The sequence below is a fragment of the Leptonychotes weddellii genome, chromosome 1 (assembly GCF_054177405.1).
Source record: "Leptonychotes weddellii isolate Sample4059 chromosome 1, ASM5417740v2, whole genome shotgun sequence".
NCBI classification, from domain to species: domain Eukaryota; kingdom Metazoa; phylum Chordata; class Mammalia; order Carnivora; family Phocidae; genus Leptonychotes; species Leptonychotes weddellii.
In genome coordinates this window covers 64,218,706-64,236,205 of record NC_138369.1, presented here as the reverse complement: position 1 = coordinate 64,236,205, position 17,500 = coordinate 64,218,706, and the positions used below count along the sequence as shown (strand labels likewise).

General features: G+C 36.3%; 2 protein-coding genes across 6 annotated transcripts in view; one reads left to right on the top strand and one right to left on the bottom strand.

The window, feature by feature from the left end:
• AZI2 (5-azacytidine induced 2) overlaps positions 1-3,346 on the bottom strand; it is a 17,654-nt gene extending 14,308 nt beyond the window's left edge. The window contains exon 1 of the mRNA XM_081828430.1: positions 3,274-3,346. Within this exon, the coding sequence (XP_081684556.1) occupies positions 3,274-3,346 (73 nt within the window). The remainder of the gene's footprint in view (positions 1-3,273) is intronic.
• Positions 3,347-3,517: 171 nt separating this feature from the next.
• The window catches only part of ZCWPW2 (zinc finger CW-type and PWWP domain containing 2), a 312,121-nt gene continuing 298,138 nt past the window's right edge, over positions 3,518-17,500 (top strand). For all 5 annotated transcript variants that reach the window (XR_014146701.1, XR_014146707.1, XM_081825521.1 and 2 more), the window contains exons 1-2: positions 3,518-4,351; positions 11,910-12,024. The gene's annotated coding sequence lies outside the window, so the exon portion shown is untranslated. The remainder of the gene's footprint in view (positions 4,352-11,909; positions 12,025-17,500) is intronic.

Genomic DNA, 17,500 nt, shown 5'->3' with positions numbered 1-17,500 from the left:
GTAAATATATCTGATTCTCCTATATTATTGTGATGAGAGAAATAATGAATATGAATTTGTTTTCTATACTATTAAAAACAAAATTTCCATGTACAAGTTAGGTGATGTTTATAAATTGATAATACAGAACTAACCAGGACCATAAATGTTTAAGAATACTAGTTATAATTGGAATTCTGTAAATCACATAGTAGCCACTTAACTCTGTAGAGTAGTGGCTCAGGAAATTCCAAGAGTTTGGGAGCTGAGGGCCAAGAACTGTGGACTAAAGCCAAATATGTATGAGAAATACATTCTGGTCATCTAAATGATCAAATACACATTTCTCATAAATCACAATATTGAAATGATAATGGAGAAAGAAGGGCACAGTTTGCCAAATAAGGTGGGTAGAAAGGAGCAAGAGCAGTTTGTGAGGCTAAGGAAGAGACAAAGAAAAAAAAAGATTCAAACACTGTAAGAATTATTTTAGAAAATCTTAAATTTCAGTCTTTACTACAAACAACATTAAGAGGACCCCGAGTTGAGACATGCTATATGTACTGGCTTGTGAGATACTAGAAAACACAGAAGTATCTTCTTTTCTAGGAAAAAAATATGATTCTCCTGTCATATTTCATCATCATCATATTTACCATATTCATCACTTACCATATGCCAGGCACTAGTGCTTCCAAATGCATTTTCCAACTTCTTAGGTAGGTACTATTATCCTAATTTATAAACAAAGTCTTAGAAAAAAATTAAACATCTTACCTACAGCTATATAAGTTATCAGCGGCAAAGCTGGGATGTAAACCCAGGTAAGTTATCTTCCAAATTTGTGCTCCTAATACAACATTCTGAGAGGCAACACAACCTGGATTCAGATTTTTTCCATTAAGAATCCGGAAAAGGCAAAACTCAGTGGTAGAAAGAACCCTGACCAGAGATTGAAAAACCCAGATTCTAGTCTACGATCTGCCACCTTGATTACTGATGGGTTTACCTCTCTGGATCTAAATTTTCCCATCAATAAAATGACAAGGTTGAACTACATTACTAAGATACTACCCTCCTAAATTGTGAAGGGAAAATTTAATGCAAATATAGAATGGCAACCTAAACAGAAGGAATTGACATTTTTGCCAGAAACTAAATAAACGGTATAATACAAACCTTACCTCAAATCCATACCAAACTTGGCTAAAAAGTTATTATCACCACCATAGATGAAGAAACTTAACTTCAAAGAGGTGGAGGTTAATTTGCCTATAATCACCTGACAGTATGTGACAGAGCTAGGGTTGGAATTAAGGACTATTTAGTAGGCTCTTTCCTCTATTCTACATTGCCTCCTGAACTGAAACTCCTATTTCCATCATCTTTCTACCTCTGAAAAGCTAGAGTATCCCTAACCCACTTCATAGGATCAGTCACCATACAGTGGAGCAAGGATTAAATCCTATGGAGGCAAACAGACCAACGCTTACTCCTCATTCTCTTTTTTTTCTTTTCTTTTTTTTAAGATTTTATTTATTCTAGAGGGAGGGGCAGAGGGAGAGAATCCCAAGCAGACTCCCCACTGAGCACGGAGCCCAACTCTGGGCTTGATCTCATGACCCTGAGATCATGACCTGAGCGGACACGAAGAGTCAGACGATCAACTGACTGAGCCACCCAGGCACCCCCCTATATTTTTTAAAGATTTATTTCTTTTTAGAGAGAGAAAGAGCACCGGAGCACATACACGAGCAGGAAAGGGGCAGAGAGAAACGGAGAGACAGAGAATCTCAAGCAGACTCCCACTGAGTATGGAGCCCTACCCCAGGGTCAATGTCACAACCCTGAGATCATGACCTGAGCCTAAATTAAGAGTTCAAGACTTAACCAACTTAGCCACCTAGGTGCCCCTTCACTCCCTATTTTTAATTAAATACTTAGGGACAGGAACGACCCAACTAGTTTATAAAGAAGGGATAATCAAGTGCCTTTTTTCATGATACTGTCACTCCATCTATATACCTCAGAACTCAAATGCCCTATAATTCAGTGAATGCCCAAAATGTACTCAGCATCAGATATACAGTATGAGAAACTCCACTCTCTTTTCTGTAAGTCACTAAACTGCATTAGTCCAAAAATAAGTGTTATGGCTAGGGAATAAAGATTTTTTTCAGGGTTAGTGTAGGTTTGAAAAGCAGTCTACTTCTTTTCAATCTTTTCATAAAGTAATATATCTCAAGAGAATTGAGCACTTATATACACTGTTACTAGTATTAGCAGTAATTACCCTCTAATAGCCATAAGACAACTATACCTTAATCCAGAATATAAGTACAAGGAAGAAAAAAATAAATCACATTGGTTCTATTCATGGATTATGAAAAACTTCATCACATTTCATTCAATAAACATAAAAATGCTCAGTGTTGGTAATTAATATTTACAGAGTGTTTATGGTATGTCAGGCAGTTTTTAGGAGAACCACCTCATTTGTTCTTCATAACAATTCATTAAATCTAAGAGCTCTGATGTGGGCAAAAATTTCCTGTTATCACAGGTGGACTGAAAGAAAGGCAAAGGGTGAAAGTGAGGAAGCCAGGAATGTAAACCAGCCAGCTTACTCTAGAGCAAGGGAAACTCTTAGAAACTAAGCACTGGTGCCTTGGACAGTTAGGCATTACTCTCATTTCAGAGATTGGGAAAATGAAGAGATTTAGTCTCCTACCCAGTGTCAAGTGAGCAAGTGGAAAATTCAGCACTCAGATCTTGAGTTAATGTTCTGACTTAATCCAGTGCATTTCCCATTACACTATACTCTCTAATACTAAAACCTGACATTTGTATACATCTTCCTATTTTATAAACAATATTGCATTAAAATTTTCTAACGACCCTGTGAGTGATGTATCATTCCTAATTTACAGATGAAGTAGGGAGTGATCACAAAAGGTTGGGAAATTAGATATGGCATGTTTAGAGAACCAGAATTTAAATTACGCGTTGAGATCTTGAGCAAAACAATTCAAAATTCCAAAGCAGGAAAAAAAAACTGTCTCCTATATTTAAGAGGCACGGGTCAGTTTCAGTCCTAGTACGTCACTGTCTTCGATCATCTTAGCATATCTCCAACAACACATGCTGGAGCAGTTTATATTTCAACTTGTATTACTGTTTTAGCGAGTATTTTACCTCACTTTCGAGTGAGTTCCTTGTACGGACACGAGTCAACCTACCATGCATGTATGTAGTAGTCACTCAACAAATGATCAAAAATCATACCAAACATACAGGTTAGACACTGCAGAAACGACGAATATCTACTGTTAGCCTCGATAACGGACGGGGGTGGAGGGGAGTTCATGTCCACTGCCCCAGGCAGTACCGTCCTAGCCACACGTCCCTCTTTCGTTTTCGATATAAATGCCATCTCAATGAATGAAATAAAACTAATGGCGCCCTAGTAATTCAGAGTACGGAAAGAAAATAAGCAATAGAGACAAAGAGAGTGAAAGACCAAGTAGGGCCTGGAATAACTAGCATGAAAAGATGACATGAGTAAGGGAAGCCCAGGGGCGGGCTGCTCCCTAGCCAAAGGAGAGCGCACGGACTTGAGAAGAAAATGACGTGTCTCTTCGAAGCAGCAACGGCAGCGGAGGTTGGTCCTGGCACCGCCCGCACCCCTAGCCCGGCTGAAGCGAGTCACTCACCCCGAAGACAGGCTACGTAGGGCCGCCCCCAGGGCCGCCGAGTTTCGATTCCCCAGTGTTTGGAAACGGACGGAAAACAAACCGGGTCGCCAGAGGTCACCACGGGCTTCCGGTTTCCTCGAAGACACCGCCGCTTCCCCAGAGAAGGCAGCCGCTCCGGGAACGCCGCGGACGAATTCCCATTTCTTTAGCCTCTACTGCGCCGCAAGCGGCGCAGCCCGGCCCGTCGACTGGAGCTCCGGAGGTTGTGGAAGGAGGGACAAGCCGAAGAGGAGAAGCCGAGCGGCTGCCGAAGAAGGCCCGTTACCCAGCAACACGCGCGCGAGACCCAGGCCCACCGGCGCCCGCCTCGTCAGCGTCCGCACCGGCTGATGGCCATGTCGCGTTCCGCGGAAGGGAAGCGCTGTCGAGGGGGACTGGAAGGGAAGACGAGCAGTGAACGGCCGGAAGTGGAACTCCTCCGGTCCTCAGGCTGGGCTCCGAGGCCGCGCGAGCAAACCGGAAGTCAGTCCGCAGGGAGCTGAGAGGGCGTTCTCGAAGCCGGGGCTGTGAGGGGTGAGGGAAGGAGAAAGTGGGCGCGGCGTACTACGTGTCCCGTGAGTCTCCGCGGCGGGGCGGGGCCGCGGCGACGCGAGGAGCGGAGGCGGAGCTGGAGATGGGTAAGCGTGTTCCCGGCCGCTGTGGCGGTTGGGTCGCTGGGGTGTTTTTCCGCCTTCTTCCAGCGCGTCCTTTTCATTCGGCGTCCGCTTGGGGGTCCCCGAGCGTCTGTGGTGCGTTTTGGGTCCGCTCAGTAGCGCTCTTCCATGTTTATAGCGCTGTCGCCTCGCTGTGGCCGGGAGCTGGGAAACTAACGACGCATTCGGGGCGGGCGGAAGGAGCTGTTCAAGCCCCCACCTCCGTTTCCTGGGCGCTACTGCGAAACTTCAGGCCATCAGTTGAAACACAAGCTCGGCGAATTACTCAAGGTCCCATAGTTATTCGGCACAGTGCTCTTTAAAAAAAAAATCAACTTTATTGAGTTTTGGGCAAAGCTTTGGGATTTGGGGATGGTAACCGGCTGCCCTAGAGTTGCTTCCGCCTTCCAGTATTTCTAGATGATACCCCTGAGCTGTGGAGTCACGAGTAGTTGAACTCTTTACTGACTTTGGAGGTCGCAGCCACATGGAACCCCTCAAGCTGTAGGGCTACTTTTGATTTTAAAAAATAAGCGAGAAAACGGTAATTGTAGGCAGTTTATCCTCATTAACCGCCAATTAGCAACAGTGACACCCCTCGCCACCCTCTTACTTAGTACTTTGTCAACTGAAGGCTTATTGTTTAAAAAGGTGTTTTGTGGGAAGGTGTTTTTACATCGCGTTTTAATTCATCAGCCCACCTGTCAGCTCTGATCAAAGAATGGATTCGACTCAAGGGTTAACTTTAAAATACGTTTTTGTTGTTAAGCTTCTCTTTTTGGTTTAAGTGAAAGTTCACGGCTATTGCGAACAAAGACCACACGCAACTTAAAGTTACATCATATTTTTAAAAATTTAAATAATAAAATCATTTGCTTCAATTTGTCCGGCTGCGGCATGGAAGAGAGCAGTGTTTTTAGTATTTTAGACATGAATCATTTATTTTTTGATGGCCTTGGTAAAGCGCTTTGCAAATTTAAAAGACCACTAAATAGGATGTTTTCGCTAGTAGAGTTTTCAGGAATAGTCACAAAATTGGCTGAGGCACCCCAAATCATCATAAATAAAATGATAATCTGGTTTCTAATTTGTAGATATGAAAATATTTTCTATTTTTCAACTTTCATTCACAATTTAGAATAATTTGAGACTTGTCGAAAACGAAGGGAAATTCAGTTTTATCTTTTCTCTCTGAGTAAGGAGAAAATGACTTAGCCCGTTATTTTAAAGTTTTTCTGATGAGAGTCTATTTTTATTTTAAAATACACACCTCTTTACTATAATTATGAAAAAGGTGGGTCTTTATTAACAAAATTATTTTATATTAAAATTATTTTCTCCCACCTCATCACACCCACACACCCCCAAGGAAAAAAGCACATACACATGGACAAAAGGATGTAAACTACTTAAGTCATGACTTGATAAACTCTGTATATCCACATCTGTGTGTATCCTGAAACAACAGTCTTCAAACAGGGCAACGCATATCCCTAACCCTTAACCTTTTAGAAGGTACATGGAGGGTTTCCATACATAATCCTTTACATAAAGGATAGTTTGAAGGTACTAATTCTCAGGTTGTCCACTTGCATGTTTTCTTCCCTAAAATTGATCTACCTCAGAGTGTGCCTGAATCAGACACCTTTCTCCCTTCCTCTTTGGTAATTGTCCTCCTACTCTACATATAAAGCAATACCTTTAATCTGCCTAATTCTGTTTAGAAAGTGAGTGATTCTAATGACTGGGTAGCTAATTCCTTTGCAAGAATGGCAGTTTCCAAAGGCCTTCAAAAATATTGCAGGACCTAATTGAGTTGTCATCTGACCATTAAAAATAATTTTTATGTCATACCTCTATGTGATTTTTGGTACATGGCTTAGTAGTTCAAAAGAATGATTGTTGTTATAACCAGAAATCCTTCTACTCCCATATACTTGGAATGGAAGACTACAAAATAGAAGAACAACCTAACCTCTTTCTTTCTAGCAATGAGTAGTAGTCATTCTGGATACATGATCTAAATGGGTGTTGGGGGAGAAGGCCCTATCTATTTCTTTATGAGATGCATTTCCAATAAAAGCTGACCTGATATTTTCAAATGATCATAATTTGTAGTATTTTTGTTATTTGATCAGTAGTAGTCTAGTAATTTAATGATATCACAATATAATACTGAGGAAAATTTTTAGAACTTATGTTCTCAGGAATTTTAAAATACTTTGTTGTTGTTGAGGGAAATGTGATAGGATGGTCAATTTAAAAGATTTTCAAACACTAAAATGTTAGGATAAATTTATGTGGGAGAAGTGAGATAAAAATATGAATTCAAGAAGAAAAGGAATGATAATCAAGTTCCCAACTGTGAAAAGAGAGCTTGCTCATGTGCTTCTCAACAGGATGAATAATAATGGATACTAAATTAGTATGGCATTTACGTTTGATTTATAAAAGAAAGAGATGCTACTGTCTCTAGCAGCTAGCCTTGTTGTGCTAGAACTCTCTGTTGTATGTTCACAGACATACAATCTGTGCTTCATAATAACTTTTTGATTTGAAATGCTTTGTATTCAGTCAGAATTAGCTTCTAACAGAGCTTTCATTTTTTAAAAAATAAAACGCGAGTGTCATAATTGTATGCACAGTAACTAAGTGCAATGATTTTCTTTCGGAAATGTGTAGGTGAAGAAAAATTTGATAGCCCTGGAAAGCCCTAAAGTAGGGAGAAGAAGTATGAGAACAGCTAAAAGAACAGCAGCAGAGAACCCAGAGTGGGGTTGGTATGTTGTACAGGGAAAGAAAAAAGATCTAGTAGAGGGAATCCTACATTCTTTTTAAATGAATTAAGAACAGCCCTCTTCTGAGGCTTGACAGTTAATACTCTTGTTATTTGGGATATGAATTCATTGATTTATTCAGTAATTAACATATTTATTTAGCACCTACCATGTGCCAGACATTGTTTTAGGCACTGAGATGAAACAGGCAAATGACTTTTTAATGTATAAGGAAATAAAATCTATCACAGGGAGATCAGTCACATAGACAAAGACCTATGTGAAATTTAACAACATGACAAGCAATTCCCTCCCATTAATTTTTTATGACAGTTACTATATGTGCCTCTGAAAACTTGTTTTCCTATTTAAAATGGGAAGAGAAGAAATAATTTGGAGACTTCTACATGTTCACTGTAAAAACCAAGAAGACAAAAGTTTGTTAGAGGAAAGATACCTTATAAAGCTACCAAATAATAAAAGGATGACATTAAGCTTCTATAAGATCTATAGAAAGAAATTAAGCTAGATTTTTAAAAATAGATTATGTAGCAAAGGAGAGGGAAAATTTCCAAGCCCATTGCACAACTCACATTATATAAAAGTGAAATTGTTAAATTTATAATAGTTGCAAAATTAAAGACATAAGTTCCTAGTGTAGATTTTTAAATTGTGTATGTATGAATAGTCAGTTGGTTCTCTAAAAGTACAAAAAAATATGGGTTTTTAATCACTGATATTAATCATTTACTCTACATTTTATATTGGTTCCTTTTGGCTTTAAAAAGCTCCTCCCTCTCATCCCATAGCCAATCTGTTCACGTGGTTTTATGGATTCCACTCCTTATTTGTCTTTCCAATCCTGTTTCATCATCCCTACTATGCTACAGTTTCCTATTTGTATATTATAATAGTTTCTTCTAATTAGTTATTTCTTTTTTTTTTTTTTGCTTCTAACTCATTCTTTATATGGATATCTAAATGATCTTTTCAAAATGTATATCTTACCATTACATTTCTCTCTTACACTTCTGAAATGACTCCTTAGCATGTTTTAAAAAGCCATTCTTAAACTAGCCCAGCCTGTTTTTCCACCAGCTCCTAGAAACATTGCCAGCCCCAGTGTTGAAATTGGGTATCTTTGCTCATTTATAAAGTTTTCATTTAGCTGATTCTGATTCTGATCTTGTATATATACTTTTTTTATCCTTGATATTACTTAAAAATTCTCAGTTAATTGGGGAACCCTGGAAAGATTCTCCAACATCAGTTTGAGAATTATGGCTCTACTTACATATTTGTCTTAAAATGAAATTACATTTTGGGGCACCTGGGTGGCTCAGTTAAGTATCTGACTCTTGATTTCAGCTTAGGTCATGAAAATCTCAGGGTCCTGAGATGGAGCCCTGCTTTGGGTTTCATGCTGGGCATGGAGCCTGCTTAAGATTCTCACTTTCCCTCTCCCTCTGCCCCTCCCCTTCTGCATACTTGTGCACATGTGTGTTTTCTCTCTCTCTCTCTCTCTTTCTCTCTCTTTTTAAAGATTTATTTATTTGAGGGCACATGTGTGAACAAGTAGGGAGAGGGAGAGAATCCTCAAGCAGACTCGCCATAGAGCATGGAGCTGATAGCTCAATCTTATCACCCATGATATCAAGGCCTGAGCCGAAACCAATAGTTGGACACCTCGCTGACTGAGCCACCCAGGCGCCCGTCTTTCTCTCTCTCTTTCTCTCTCAAAAAAAAAAAAGAAAGAAAAAAAAACACATTTAGAAGAAGATCCTATATCTCCAGATAATGGATATCATCAGAATATATTGAGTCACAATTTTTTAATATTATTGTGTCATAATATTTTTTAGAGTATGTGGCAGAAGGATATCATTATTTTGACACTAAGTGTTCCCTAGTAGAAATCAAAACAGTTTTCTTCCCTTTGTGCCCAAAATAAAATTTTTCTCCAAAGATCATCCTAAACTAATCAAAATTCTTAATCTTCTAAATCTTCATAATGAATTGCATTGCTACTTGTATGTTATTGGTAAGAGTGTTAAAAAAAAAGTTCTTTATCCCATCCTACCAGTACTACTTCTTGAATAATTCAAATTTTCAATTTGAAGAAGTGTTTCTTTTGTTTTTGTGACAAGGCAGTTTGTTATATTTATTATCTCAAATGAACTAATAGGTTTGAAATACCTGTGTTGGATAATACAGAAGTTTAAAGATCAGAGATAAAGCAGAACTAGAACTACCTGGAAATACTTAACTATACATTGAGAAAATCATTGATATGTTGAGCTTAGTAACTGAAGTGATTGCTCAAAACTAAGAGTTTTAGAAGCCAGATTATCCTTTTATTATTTTTCAGTTTTGATTTTTAGTGCTGTTTAGATGAAAAGGGAAATGAGATAATGACATCTACACCAAATTTTGTGTTTTAACTTGGGAATCTATTAGCAACAGAAATAGTTTAGTACCAATAACATTTCTATTCATGAAAAATGTAATTATTTTTTGACATTGAGTATATCATTCACTAAGAGTATATCATTCACTAAGTGGGACTATTTAATGTTTTGGTCAATATTTGTTATAAAAGTTATGAAACATAGGCCAAACAGTCTCAAGAGAATGAAAAAAAATGTTTTTGTCTGTGCAGCTAGGCAGAGGACAGTTATAGTTTTCCAGGTAGAGCAAACTCACTTAAAAAAATATGCATGTGGAGATCTTTGGGGAGAAAATAATGGCTTGGGTTGAGGAAAAGAGGAAGAGACCTGGGGAAAAATTTTATTCATCTTGATATTAAAGGAATCAGCAGAATATTCCATAATCCTTGTTCTCTAAAAATAAAAGCAACAAAAAAAATCTTTAAAAGATTATAAATATCTTTCATCTTTACAAAAACTGTGAGACAGGTTTATTCACTTTTTTCAGAAAAGAAATACAGAACAATAAGGAAATTGTTAACTATAAAATGTAGCATTAGACATATTTATATGACATGTCTATGAAATGTTCCTTTAGTTAAGAGTTAGAGAAAGTGTGCTTTTACCCTACATGATCTAGATTATGTCAGTCTCACATCTCATTTTTGCTGAAAAAATAATAGAAATTTTAAATATTGTTAATATATAATAATAATTTTGGTCACTTCTAATGATATCTTAATAAAAAATTTAGGAAAAATAGACTTACGTGACATTCATTTTATTGCTTTGAATACTGAAGGATGATATATTTAAAACCAAATATATCAGTATTATGTTAAATGTACACAGACTACTCAAAGACTGTCATACTGGATTAAAGAATGTGCTGATAATAAAAGATCTGTGGAAAATAGCAAAGGATGAAAAAATATCGATCATGAGTAAGCTAAAGTGGAAAGTAGCTTGATATAAAATATTACCATGAGACATAGCAGACTTTCAGAAAAAAAAAGTATTACTTCCACCAGAAGATAAAAAAACTCTGTGCATCTAATAAAACAGCTTCATAGTATATGAACTAAGAGATAAACACACAATACTAGAAAATTTGAACTTACCTCCTCACTGATAGAATGAAAAAAAGAAAAAATACATTAAGGAAATAGATGATTGGAATTAAAATTATTAACATCACACCCACTAGGATGGCTATTATCAGAAACAAAAAACAAATGGAAAATATTTATCTTAAAATTAATATGGAATTTCAAGGGACTCAAGGGAATCCCTGAATCCAAAACAATCTTGAGAGAGTGGAACCAACTGGAGGTTTCACATTTGCTGACTTCAAAACATGTTACAGAACCACAGAATCAAAACAGTATGTCACTGACATAAAGACATACATATAAATCAATGGAATAGGATAGGGAGCCCCCCAAAACCCTCATATAAGTGGTCAAATGATTTTCAGCAAAGATGCTAAGACCACTAGCTGGGAAAAGGGCAGTTTTTTCAACCAGTGGTGTTGGTTTGGGGAAAACTGAATATCCACATGCAAAATAATGAAGTTGGACCCTTACCTACTATATACAAAACTAAGTAAATATTGATCAAAGCCTTAGATTGTAAGAGCTAACACTATAACAGTCTTAGAAGAAAGATAGGGGAAAGCTGCATGGCATTGGATTTGACCGTGAGTTTTTGGACATGGCAACAAAAGCACAGGCAACAAAAGAAAAAAAATAAGTGAAGGTCTCTAAATCAATCACTAATAAAATACAAAGAATCATCTAGTGACTCCAATCTTGGAAAAATACTGTGATCTTTACTTTGAATTTCACTAGAACTATCTAAATACATAATTGATGAGTAAAGAATATAACTTAGCTTCAAAACTAAATCATACCTATGCTTAAATAGTATAGACAGTAAATGACATGGGAAAATGTTCACAATGTATTGGTAAGAAAGCAAATTGTTAGGGTTACAGCCCGATTTATTTATGTCTTTTTCTTCCATTAAAATTACAATTAAAAAGTAAAAAAATATACACAGAAAAGGAAAGAGGGAGTCATCAGTGGATAAAAGATTTCAACAAATATTCTGAAAGAAACTAGGTATGAATATATTGTCAAAAGAAATAGAGCCCAGGAAGCTTCAGCACAGAATTATATTAGGAGTCCACAGTGGAGATGGAAATCAGTTTTCCCAGAAAGACGATGGCAAGGAAGCCCTATGAAAGCCCTAAATGTAAGATGGAAGATGGATATGAGATTTTTGGAAGTCTTTTATGAAACTAATGTGCTTCTTTGTCTTCTCCATTTCATCATGCAGAAAGACAGGCAATCCAGGGTTCCTTCTAAGGCCAGAAGAAGAAAGAACCCACCCACTCTAAAGAAATAGAAAATTGGACAAACTGGGAAAAAGCTTTAGCTTATTTCTTTCCAGGGTAAGAATTCCAACTTACTCCTATTCTCAGCATGTCATGTTTACTTTGCAAATTTAGATGTGATACGTTGAAGAAGCATGGTCTCAGTTTTACATTATGCAATTTAAAATTACTTCTATTTTCACATTCTCATTTTAAAACTCTTTAGTGATTCATTTTCTCAATATTTGTGTAGTGATTCTTGAAACAATAATTATATAGTTATTCACTAGCACCCAGAGTAAGAAAGTCATCACTCTTTATTAGAATTATGACACTTATTTCTAAAATGAGGAACATAAATGATATGTGTAAATCATTTCAAATGACAAGTTGAAATTCTCTAATTAGACTAGCTTGAGATTCTATTCTTGTGTCTTGTGATTTAAGGGAAGTGGTGAATTTAATTGAAGATTGTTCTTTCACGTTAGTGGCACAAAATTTTACCTTTAAGCAAATCAACTATATGACTTCTATGGCAAATAGCTTAAATAAAAGTCAGTTGAGAATGGGCACGTGTAGGGAGAAATAACCAAGCACATCTGAAATCAATGCTCTCTTTGCTCAACCTACAGATATAATTCTAATCCATTTATAGCACTATTGTGTTTGGTAGACTATCTGAAAAACTTAATTATGATTATCCTTGTTAGATCTGTTGTTTTATTCTGACAAGTCTCACTATACTGAATAAACTGGGATACTTGTAACCAATATAGACTTAAAGCATATAGATCAATTACTAAGATTTGAAGTTAGCATTTAGCACTATTAGATTTCTAATTATTTGTTAACTATTCCTTAAAAAAATTTAAAGCTGAAGAATATAGTTACTGCAAAAGATACCAGTTTTTAATTCTACTGAAAGCTTTCTTTCCACTCAACTTTGATTTCTGATTTTGGATGAAATTCATTAGTTATCTTCATTATTAAAACAAAAGAAAAAGGAAAGAGAATATCTATTAAGCATCTTGGAGCATTTATTCAGCCAGAATCTATCCAGAAGTATCTGCATAGACTAGTCCATGAATGATAAAGCTAAATTACAGTTTTGCACAGATAATAGGCTCTTAATATATTTTTGTTGAATCATTAAGTTTAATCTAAGGTTGACATATAGGCAAAAATTTATAAATTAGGTAAATGAATGAATAGCGAATGTTAAACTTATATCACAGAGAAGATTAGGGATAAATGCATTTTAAAGTTTAGAAGCAGGGACACCTGGTGGCTTAGTCAGTTAAGTGTCTGACTCTTGGTTTAGGTTCAGGGTCCTGCATGGGGCTCTGTGCTGGGGGGTGGAGCCTGCTTAAGAGTCTCTCCCTCTGCCCCCCCACCCCCCGCCCACCATTGCGTGCTTTTGCGCATTCTCTCTCTCAAAAATAATAAATAAACTGCTTTAAAGTTTAGAAGTAAACTAAATTATTTAAGTTGAGCACTTGAGAAAAATCATTAAGGAAAGATGAAATAATTAGAGCACACTCATTCTGCTTTGGTTTCTGCATATTTTAATTTTCTATCCAACTACAAATAGAACTCACTTAAAAGCAGTGTAGAAAGGAAATCAAACATTTATTATATGTCTTTAGTGTATCAGGTACTGAAATGGGTTATTTTATATGCTGTTTCATTTTATCACTAAAACCATACCATGAATTAAGTATTATTATGATCAACATGTTCAGATGATAAAATGATATTCAGACCATTTAACTGACTTGCCTTAATTTAAAAATCTCAGGAAATGGAGCCAGAATTTAAATCCAGAATTACAGAAGAAGATATTCAGTTGATACATATAGCCATCCTGGTTGTTAAATATCAACACTGCCTGGGCCAGTCTTAATTCTGAAGTTCATATTATTTCCATTATTTTATAATACTCTAAATATTCAGTGCTTTTTTTGACTGGAACTTTTTTAGATGTTGGGATACAGTGGTTAACAAGATAGATATGAACTTTTCCCTAAGTGGATTTTCATTATCTTGTAGAGGACTTCATCAAATAAATTATAATATGATGTGTTAAGTGGTATGTAAAGTAATTGAGAGGCCTGGGGGCACATCATAGGAACTTTGACCCCTACTTACCATTTTTTGGATTGGTTTAGACATCACCTAAACCTAGCCTAACACCCTGTACCTAAAGCCTTAGTGTACCACATCTGCTTGCATAACATTCTGTATTTGTCTTCTAATACTTAATACTTAACATTACTTGAGGAGAGGGATTTTGTCTTTGCCTAAGCATTATGTCTGGCTCATAGCAAACCTTCAATAACTATTTCAGAACCAAAACCAAAAAAACAACAAAAAAATAGAATCAGGGTCTAAAGTTGCAGCAAAATGTGAGAGAGCAGTTTTAGGTAAGATTTTAGGTATTATGATGAGAAGTGATGGAGATTTCCTTGTAAAGTAGGAGGCAAGTTTATCTTTTAAGAATGAGGAAGATGGTGTAGGATTTATTTATAAAGGTTTAGAATGATCACTGTGCAGATGCAAGAGGAAAGAGAAAGAATACATAAAAAGGATAGCCTTGAAGATGTGCTAACAGTTCCTCTGAGGTTGGAATCTTTGAACATGTAGTGGTACCAATAGGCATTGTATACATAATTTCCTCTAAGAATCAGCAGCTCAAATGCAAGAAATCAGGGATCAAGCCTATATTTGTTAGGAATGCTCTTGGCCTCAAGTAATTGGAAAGATAAAAAGTAGTTTGAACTATTAAGGGTTAATTTTGTCACGTATCCAGAAACAGATATATAGAATAATGATGATTCCCAAAGTTAAGAACAAAAAAACTTCACTCCTCAAAATGTTACTATGAGTCCTTCCCTGCATATCAATTGGAAATGGTTTTTCTTCTGTTTTTTTCTAAAATCTTGTTTTGTACAATACTTTTTAAATTAAAATTGATCATTAAAATAAAAGTTTAGAAGGAAAATATCTCTCTGTGTTGTTTCCAAAACATTTTTTGGTTCATGCTGAATGTTATTTAGTACCAGACAACATTTGAACATCATTAAGGAACCCAGGACATATAAAGAACTGATTGTACACTTTAAATGGGTGAATTTTATGGTATGCGAATTATATCTCAATAAAGCTGTCAAAGCAAAAGAAATGAACAGAAAAATGGGAACTTCCTCCCCTACACATCGCAAAACTTAAAGAATAGGAAAAAAATGACTATTCATTGTACAAGTAATATATCAAGAGGTTTCTTAAAAAGTGGTTTCTGGTTCTGGGGTGGCAGGGAAAGGTGGTAGATGAGGCCTAATCTTCTACCAAGACTATTAAGTGAGTGAAGCTTATGTTTTTATACCAGACTCTTCATCAACCATTTGTATAATATATGTAATAACTTGCTCTGATCTCACAACACTTTCCACCTTGCTCTTTTCTTTCTTTGCATTTCTGTTCTTCTAATTCACAAAAGGGGGAAAAAAAAACCAAGCAGAAACCTACTCAGAGTTGGCTAAAATTGTTTTCTCCACTTGCTTCATAATTTCAGTTTAGCATGCTCCAATAAGGATTTCATCTCTTCCACTACCCTAATGTTGTTCATAGATCACCGATGACTTCCATGTTAAAATCCAGTGTCAATTTCTCTGTTCTCCTTACTCAAATCCTAAGCAATATCTAATACAATCAACTGTTCTGTTTTTCTGGAAACCTAAAAGTCACCACCTTTGATCCAGTTACTTGGTCAGTCTTGATCACTACCACTTGATCACTACCTTTCTCTTATTCCCTGTATCAGTGAGTTCTACCTATTTCACCTCTAAAACATGTGGAATCAGTCCACTTTTCTTAGAGCCCTACTTCAAAACCGAAACATTATCTCCTTTCTCAAATCCATTCTTTTTACTGTAATATAATGTGTTTTTAAAATATATACTTTGTTGGGGCGCCTGGGTAGCTCAGTCGTTAAGCGTCTGCCTTCGGCTCAGGTCATGATCCCAGGGTCCTGGGATCGAGCCCCGCATCGGGCTCCCTGCTCGGCGGGAAGCCTGCTTCTCCCTCTCCCACTCCCCCTGCTTGTGTTCCCTCTCTCGCTGTGTCTCTCTCTGTCAAATAAATAAATAAAATCTTTAAAAATAAATAAATAAAATAAAATATATACTTTGTTGAATTATACCATTCATACAAAAAAAGTGTGAAAATTGTAGATAAACAGCTCACAAATTATCCCAAAGTAAGTGTACTTGTATAACTACATTCAGGGTAAAGATGAATCTCTTCTTCTCACTCATTATCTGTCACAGTTATTAGGACCCTTGAAGAACATTGCCTGCCCCAGAGAAGCTACCTCATGGCCACTCTCAATCTAGATCCCTTTGATCCACAGCTAACTGCTATCTTAACTTTTAACACTGCAAATTAGTTCCACCTGTTTTAAAACTTCATTTAAATGGAATCATATAATATGTATTTTTTAAATCAAGCTTTTTTGGTATGTTTCTGAGATTGAAGTTTGTGTAGCAGGAGGAGTTTGTTCATTTTTATTGCTATATAGTATTTTATACTGAGAGTACACCATATTTCACTTTTCTGTTCTACAGTTTATAGATACTTGAATTTATAGTTTTTGTCTACAAATCTTGAGCATATCTTGAACTTATCTATTGAGATAGGTAGATATTAGATATAGATATTTGTGTCATATATATATCTAGAAGTACATATGTTCAAATTTAGTAGATAGTGAAAAGCAAATTGCCAGTGGACATACCAGTTGGCAACCCAACCAGCTGTGTATGAGAGTTCAGGTTGGTTTATATTCTTGCTAACACTTGGCATGTTAGTCCTTTTAACATTGACTTTGCTGATAAGTTTAAAGTGGTATCTCATTGTACTTTTAATTTGCATTTCCTTTATGACTCTTAAGTTTCAGGACCTTTTCATATTTATGGGTCATTTGGATTAACTCTTTTGTGAAATACCTGTTTAAGTCTCTTTCTTGGCTGTTTTTCTTTTAGGTTCTCTGACTTTTTTCTAATTAATAGTAGATCTGTACCAGAAATCCTCCCTACACTTACTACCTGTCACACTGGTCTCATTTTTGCTTTCACATAGGCCCAAATTTGCTTTTCAAGGCTCTTTATAGGCTGTGTCTTCAATTTTCAACTTTCAGCTCAAATGTCATCTTTCATGTAAACCTCCCTCAACCATCTCCTCATCTCCCCCAATGTGCACATCATTCTATTATATCATCCTGGTTTTTTTTCCTTAAGTATCTATCAACATCTGAAATTTTATCTTGTTTACTTACTGGTTTGCTTATATATACTGTCCACTTCCCTTCTTACTGGAGTGTTAACTCATGCTTAAGTCTGTTTTTTTTCCCCAGTTTTTTTTATTATGTTATGTTAATCACCATACATTACATCATTAGTTTTTGATGTAGTGTTTCATGATTCATTGTGTATAACACCCAGTGCTCCATTCAGTACGTGCCCTCTTTAATACCCATCACCAGGCTAACCAATCCCCC